This window comes from Myotis yumanensis, unplaced genomic scaffold (assembly GCF_028538775.1).
Source record: "Myotis yumanensis isolate MYYU_CA2020_CCGP unplaced genomic scaffold, mMyoYum1.0.hap1 SCAF_17, whole genome shotgun sequence".
Taxonomy (NCBI): domain Eukaryota; kingdom Metazoa; phylum Chordata; class Mammalia; order Chiroptera; family Vespertilionidae; genus Myotis; species Myotis yumanensis.
The window spans coordinates 17,972,606-17,980,395 of record NW_027223768.1 but is presented as its reverse complement, the minus strand read 5'-3'; the positions used below and the strand labels follow the sequence as shown (position 1 = coordinate 17,980,395).

At 46.8% G+C, this 7,790-nt stretch overlaps 1 protein-coding gene across 3 annotated transcripts; it reads left to right on the top strand.

Annotated features, from left to right (window-relative positions):
* Positions 1–155: 155 nt before the first annotated feature.
* On the top strand, positions 156–2,632 carry PIGC (phosphatidylinositol glycan anchor biosynthesis class C). Of its 3 annotated transcripts, none has more exons than XM_070397574.1 (2): positions 156–254; positions 1,224–2,632. In XM_070397574.1, the coding sequence occupies exon 2, from the start codon at positions 1,439–1,441 to the stop codon at positions 2,333–2,335; it is 897 nt and encodes a 298-aa protein (XP_070253675.1). In that variant the 5' UTR covers positions 156–254; positions 1,224–1,438; the 3' UTR covers positions 2,336–2,632. The 3 variants fall into 3 exon arrangements, with proteins under 3 accessions (XP_070253675.1, XP_070253676.1, XP_070253677.1); XM_070397575.1 differs by lacking the exon at positions 156–254 and adding an exon at positions 277–672; XM_070397576.1 differs by lacking the exon at positions 156–254 and adding an exon at positions 700–890.
* The last annotated feature ends 5,158 nt before the right edge of the window (positions 2,633–7,790 follow it).

Below are 7,790 nucleotides of genomic sequence, written 5' to 3'. Positions count from 1 at the left end.
TCGCCCCGCCCCGCCTCCACCCCGCCCTTCGGAGGCCGGGTCGCCCGTCTTTCGGTGGCGGAGTTGCTTTCCTGTCCCGCGAACAGCCACGAGGGGGCAGCAGCGAGCGCGCCGGCGCGGGGAGGGCGCTCCGGCCGCGGAGGTTGAGGCGGCCCCGGAAGTGCTCCGCCGCCGTCGCGACCCCGGCGCCCCGGATGGGGAAGGAGGCGGGCGTCGGTCCCCCCGGCCGCGCTTCCCTACGAACAGGCGGGCAGGTGGGTTCCGAGGGCGTCCTGTTTCGGGGCCTCCCTCCCGGCGGGGCGGCGGGGCGGCGGCGGGCGTGCGGGGCCCGGGGCCGGGGTCCCTGCTGCCGTGCCGGGCCCCGGGGTCGGCTCGTGCAGCCAAACCTGCCGCGGTCTCCGCGGGAGGAGGGCGGCCAGGCCTTCAGAGCCCTTTCCGAGAGCACGTTTGCTGGCATGTCTGACGCCGGGCTTTCCCATTGTGGCCGACGGGTCGCTGTCTCCGATCCCCACAGATGTCTCTCTCTCTGAGTTGGATGGGAGCTCTTTAGAGGGGGGTGACCTCAGTGAAAGGATCTTTAGTTTCTTTGAGTCATTGGCTTTGGCTACATGAACCGTGGAGCTCACTTTGCCTGTAGGATGCAGTTGACTGTTCAGACCTTTTAAATAACAGGTGCCTTTGAGACCCCAGTCCAAGCTCTGGGTCCCGTCCCTGTACGTTTGCATAAGTGGCAGCGACAGGCATGCAGTGACAGGGCTTGGGGGAGGCTCTCAGCCCATCCTCAAACCTCCCGGGTGTGAACCCCGAGTTCAGAGCTGGTTTGGAGGGGAGGCACAGGCTTTGGGGTCAGACTTTGCATATGGCTCCACCACTTACCATGGTTAACTTGGGTGAGTTACCTGAGCGATTTTACTAAGTTTTTTTTTACTAGTTAAAGTGGGACTAACCAACCTGCAGGATTGTGGAGACGGAATGAAAGCAGCAGCTAGTAAAGGCACTTAGCACATTGTAGGCGCCCAGCTGAGTGACAGCTGACAGATGTCTATTATTATCCCAGGAAATGTCATTGAAAACCTGAAAGGAAATTTTAATGTCATTATTATAAGAGGGCCACCACATAGATTTTTGCTCAGGCGTCTAATACAGTGAGTTGGTTTGATTTCAACGCAGCCCTGCCCTTAACCTGCAGCGGTTTTATAGGCTCATGGTCTGTCTTTTTGTAGGAACTTGGCTGTGTTGTCCTGCCTCAGAGAAGAAACTCCTCTTGCTAAGGCCTTGCCTGGGTTGCAGCCTTTGAGAACAAGGGAAGGTCGGCACAATATCAACCGCAACACAGCATGGGATTTCCGGAGAGGTCTTATTTCGAGACTTTATAAAGAACAAGAACCACATGGACTTCTGCATGGGAAATTGAACTGGCCTGAGGCCGAGGGGAAGGATGATGTGTGCCCAACCTGTACCTAACACCACGGAGATCAGGTGGCAGAAAGTCTTATATGAGCGGCAGCCCTTTCCCGATAACTACGTGGACCAGCGGTTCCTGGAAGAGCTCCGGAAGAACATCCATGCCCGGAAATACCAGTATTGGGCTGTGGTGTTTGAATCCAGCGTGGTGGTACAGCAGCTGTGCAGCGTCTGCGTTTTTGGGGTCATCTGGTGGTATATGGACGAGGGTCTTCTGGCCCCGCACTGGCTTTTAGGGACTGGCCTGGCTTTGTCACTGACTGGCTATGTTTTGTTCGATCTCCTTGATGGAGGTGAAGGACGGAGGAAGAGTGGGCGGACCCGGTGGGCTGACCTCAAGAGCACCCTGGTCTTTATTACCTTCACGTACGGTTTCTCGCCCGTGCTGAAGACCCTGACAGAGTCTGTCAGCACGGACACCATCTACGCCATGTCAGTCTTTATGCTCTTAGGCCACCTCATCTTCTTCGACTATGGGGCCAATGCTGCCATTGTGTCCAGCACCCTGTCCTTGAATATGGCCATCTTTGCTTCTGTCTGCCTGGCCTCACGCCTGCCCCGGACCCTGCATGCCTTCATCATGGTGACATTTGCCATCCAGATTTTTGCCCTGTGGCCCATGTTACAGAAGAAACTGAAGGCATGTACTCCCCGCTGCTATGTGGGAGTCACGTTGCTCTTTGCATTCTCAGCCTTGGGGGGCCTGTTGTCCATTAGTGCGGTGGGAGCCACCCTCTTTGCACTTCTGCTGGTGTCTATCTCCTGCCTCTGCCCCTTTTACCTCATTCGCCTACAGCTTTTTAAAGAAAACATTCATGGGCCTTGGGATGAGGCTGAGATCAAAGAAGACTTGTCCAGGTTCCTCAGCTAAGTGAGGGAACTCCGTTCTGTTATTCAGGCAAGCTGATAGACCAGCCTCCCAACTAGGATCCAATCGAAGGCAGAGTTCCATTCTGGAAGCAGCAGGCTGATGTGGTGGGAGGACAGAGATCCAAAGAAGAAGTGAACCAAAGGCTTTGGCGGTGAAGGTGCTTGTCCTTTCTGTCACTTGGTGGATGAAAAAGCTTTCTGGGGCCCTCGGGCATGGTTACCTCCCATGTCTTACTCACTGTAACAAAGGAAGTGATGTGGTTTCTATTTATTAAAAACTAACAACATATCCAGCAAATTGTGTCTTGGTTTTTCTGTAAGCAGAAGGCAGATAGAAGGGGCATGAAAAGTGAAGAGATAATAAAAATGCGCGACTGTGTGTTAATAAAGTCACTTCTCTACCCTTTTCAATGTGCTAATTCAGGCTCCGTTATTTATCTAGAGCTCAGATCCTACAACTCTGGATGCCATGTCCAGTTTTGTTGCCTAACACTATAGAGTTGTTCTCTTAACCTTAACTCAGAGTTTCTACTTGGTTCTTAGTGAAACATGTATGTGCCATAATATGCAGCAAAATGCTGGAGGAATTCAAAGAGGCTGGAAGTCAAATTGAGCCGGAGTAGTAGGAAATATTTACTAGAGGAGATGGCATTTGAAGTTAGTCTTGGAGGTTAGGTGTGATTGAAGTGGGCGAAAGATGGTCTAGGGCAGCGGTTCTCAACCTGTGGGTCGCGACCCCTTTGGGGGTCGAATGACCCTTTCACAGGGGTCGCCTTAGACCATCGGAAAACACATATATAATTACATGCTGTTTTTGTGATTAATCACTATGCTTTAATTATGTTCAATTTGTAACAATGAAAATACATTCTGCATATCAGATATTTACATTACGATTCATAACAGTAGCAAAATTACAGTTATGAAGTAGTAACAAAAATAATTTTATGGTTGGGGGTCACCACAACATGAGAAACTGTATTAAAGGGTCACGGCATTAGGAAGGTTGAGAACCACTGGTCTAGGGTAACCCCTCCTGTGCCCCAGCAGACCATCTAGTCAGAATTTGGGCCTGGTTTCAGATCTTTAGAATGCCAAATAAAATTCTAACTGAAATCCCAATAGCTGTCAATGTGATTCTTAACCTGAAATATGACTTGTGGATTCTGTCACAAATTAGGCTCCCCCAAAACACTGCACGCAGCACATCTGTTCTTAGCAAGCACGAAGGTGGCAGTGTCAGATGGGAGTTCCACGTTATGGGGAGGAAACATTGCAATGGGAGGCTTGAGTAACAGTTAGGGGCCTGTGAATATTTGGGGAGTTTGGGCTTTACCCTGAAGGTAATGAGCAGCCCAGCTGACCTGAGGGGGAGTAAGTGGTCAGATCATAGGCTAGTTACTTCACTGCACTGTTTCATTTTTTTCGTCTGGAAAGTGGGAATGAAAGTACCTCTAGAACTGTGATGATTAAATGAAATAGTTGCAAAATACTTAGAAGAATGCTGGACACAGCACTGTGTAAGTGTTAGATTATTACTGCTGTTACTAAGTTGACATGTAGGAGACTTGTGGGCAGAGACAAGACACAAAAGGCATCAGATGCCCCAGAATAGCTGGTCCCTCATGTAATCATTCCCTTAGGGGCAAGTTCCTGTATACTATCCCTTCTGCTCTAGAACAGCCGTGGGCAAACTACGGCCCTCGGGCCGGATCCGGCCCATTTGAAATGAATAAAACTAAAAAAAAAAAAAGACCGTACCCTTTTATGTAATGATGTTTACTTTGAATTTATATTAGTTCACACAAACACTCCATCCATGCTTTTGTTCCGGCCCTCCAGTCCAGTTTAAGAACCCATTGTGGCCCTCGGGTCAAAAAGTTTGCCCACCCCTGCTCTAGAAGTTAATTTCAAATCAAATCTCATCAGGGTACCCGTGTTGCTAAGAAGTAATGTTTTTATTTCTCTGAACACAGACCTCTCAAAGATGTCTTGAGCATTGACTTTAATTTGGACTAATAACTAGAAAATCAAAATGAGAAGAATCAAAGGGAAAGGTGGCTGGCCTACGAAAACAGTCCGGACCAGCACGCTGGGCCTCAAGGAAGGCTCCCGGGAGATACAAAGTCACTGCCTAGAACAGTGCTAGCGGTGCAAGCGAATGTGGGTTAGCTTCACAAATCTTGACATAGAGGAGCAGACCCCCTTTGAACAGGGCAAGTTTAAGACATAAAAACTTAATTCTGCACACTTTCTGCATGTAACACCTAGAAGTTTCACAGGCCAGGAATATAAATGGATTCCAAAAAGGTTTGGGGGAAAATGCAAATAAAAAAAGCCGTAAGTGTTCTGTAAGAAAATGTTGAGAAATCCCAAGCTTTTGAGTGCTGCTACATGAAGGATGAAGAGGTTCAGGGATTGTAGCTGGGATGGAGGGATCAAGGACAGGTAGAACGACAGGGCGGCAGGTGTACTTTCCTTGGGGGCATGATGGGGCTGACAGGTGATTGCCGTGTGCAGGGACCTGAGTGTAGCAACATGCACTGGTTCTGCATGGGGACCAAACTGGTGTCTGTGCTATGCCCGTCTGCTATGTCAGTCCTGCAAACTTTTGAGTGAGCCTTTGGGCAGCTGGCTTAAGTTGTGGATTTAAGAATTCATGCTGAGCATATTTGAGGAAGCACACGGAACCATCATTTGCACCTTCAAAGCCAAAGGCTCAAGGTCAAGAAAAACAAAAACAAGCCAGCAGAGGGCATCAGTCACACAGTTTTATAATATTTCAAAGACTGAATGCAGGAAAAGGGGCTGGGACGCAGTGCCATCTTGTGGAAGTTATTGATAGTCCCTTTTATAAAGAAATTTAATAGGAGCCTTGGGATTCTTGCTGAATTGTGCTTTGGGAACGAGCTGAGGTCCCCACAAATTCATGAAATAAATAGCACACTGGTATTTGATAAATTATAATAGCTACATTTCCGAGCACCCAGAGTGTACCAGGCACTGAGTTGGGCATTTTATATACATTGTCTTACCTGTCTCTTAATCCTGCCATGCAGGTATTATTTTTACTTTAAAGTTGAGTAGACTGAGAATCCCCCCAACATCTAACAAAATCTTTACTGTCCGCCAAGGCCTCTCTGTACTCACTTTCTACCATTCACATTTTATGATGTTTGGCCTCAGGAATTTATTCAGCAAATATTGAGCACTAAATATATGACATACTGTTTTATGTGCTTGTGATATATCTATGACTCAAAGGTCCTTGACCTAATAGAGCTTACATTCTAGCAGGAGAAGACACAGAATAGACATAAGAAGGTAATAAAAGCCATGGGGGAAAGTAATGGCATTAACTAAGGGGGCCAGGGTAGGTGTCATGGAAAAGGTAACATTTAAGCAAAGACTTGAAATGTGTGAGGGAATAATCCAGACCCCAGGGGAAGAGTGTTCCAGGAAGAGGAAAGAGCTGATACAAAGGCCTGAGAGGTTAGCTTTTCCATCGTGTTACTTGTAGCATCAAAAATATACTGTCTTAGCCGTCACCCACTTCCGTGACTTGTTACTGTCTTGAGGATTCCCAAGTCTCTCTGGCCCCTGGATTTGCTCATGGCTCCTGCTCACCAGGGCTCTGAAGATGGGACCTGGGTTTGAAACTCGGGACCCAATACAACGTACTGTAAAGTTTGATTTAAAAAAAAAATAGAAGTAGCAGTTTATACGCTTGACTCATTTAACCACCACCATCTTATCCGATATTAATATGTCAACAGTACTGCGATTCAACAGTAACTTGTAATATAAAAAAAAAAAATGGGTGTATATGTGGGTAGAGGAGGTGGCTGGTGTGTCAGATAGAGGCTGTCATATTCTAAAGGGCTACGGAAGCATTTTTCTTTTTCAGCAACCTTCTCTTCCTGTGGGTGAGGTCCATGTTTTTAAAAGAGATTCACAATTGTAAAGATTGACTTCAGAATCTCATGGAACTGCACTGAAGATTCCAGTATCCATTTTCTGAGTTTAAAAAAAAACAAAACAGTTCTAAAACAGATGTTGGCCAGTACAACATTTTTTTCCAAAGTCTAGGATGAAAAGGCTACAAGTACATCATACCCCAAAGCCACTGGAGGTGTCCGTATCTGCAAACGAACAACAGGCGTTATTTCCTTATCTCCTTGTGGCTTTCAGCTTGTAGGATGCTTGTTGAAACATCCCCGTCAGTTGTATCTGTGGTGCCCAAAGTTCATAGCCATTTACTTACCAGTGAAACTCTGTAAGGAAAGGACTGGAAGTTTGATTTTTTTCTTACCTTTAGTTCTCTTCTCTCCATCTCTTAGATGTCTTGGGTTTTTCTGGCTGGAGCCTGGGGAGCTCTAACAACCATCACTGGTCCAGTGGAAGACCGCTACGGGTACCTTCTGAACCTAAAGCCTTTTTATTAGAAGCCAAAGCAAAGTTAAGGGACTACTTCAGTTTCAACACCACTGTGGCGTTTTCTCAACCAACACTGAAGTGATTTAGAGTCTTGTGTTATGCCATTCCATTAGAAATGCAAAGTTCTGTTTCTGATTGGCTGAAATGGGTTCTATTGTTCCTTTCTTTGTCAGAGGTCAAAGCCAGCATGTTCTAGAACGTTAGCTTGCAATGGGCCAAGTGGATAACCTGGTTCTAGAACTCAAACAGCTTGTTTTATGTTGTAAAACAAGTGACTTTACTCCTGTCACTGCTCCGGGACCCCCAATAACTAGGACATTATTATGAATTCAAGGCAGGTTTGATGCATAAATAAAGGGGTGAGGGTATTTAAGAAGTGTTATTTTATTACAGGTACAGCGGTTCATTCCTTCTGATCATCCAAGTTATGGCCAACACAGAAGAATGCTGTGTTTTTTAAACTCTCAAATGTTGAGTGAGAAGGTCAGGGCAGGGGACTTGGGTAGAGGCATGTTATGAAACTTAGAAACACTACAAACAGTAAATACATATGGAAAAACCTTCCCATGTTTTAATTTTATTCCAGGCTGCTCCTTCCCACTTTTTTCCTAAGGTGAGGAAGGGACCACACTTCTTTGCTGAGATGGGTACGGTTGCCCAGGAATTGGTTCAATTCTGCTACGACTTGAGTTTTCTTTCCTCATTGCTCACCAGGTCAACTAAGTTTTAAAGTCCTCTAAACTGTGTCACGATGCCTATGAAAATAAGTTCGTGATGAGGACAAAGTGGAAATGTATCAAACACCTAAAAAAGGTGAATCGGTGAAAACCCTCCCGTTGAGAACTGTTTCGGTTTGGGGAGGTGGTGTGGGATCATCCTGAAACACTGTCTGTTGTGACAGGAAGGCTCTCAGATGGAAATCCCATCCGATAAGAATATAAATTATAGGATCAACCACCTGAGCTGCAGGTGAAGGGGGCCAGAGGCTGGGGGCTGTGTTATTCTGTGTCAGCTCATCA

Bases quoted from the DNA above. Each gene is read 5' to 3' on its own strand.
- PIGC (XM_070397574.1), top strand. From the start codon at position 1,439: ATGATGTGTGCCCAACCTGTACCTAACACCACGGAGATCAGGTGGCAG.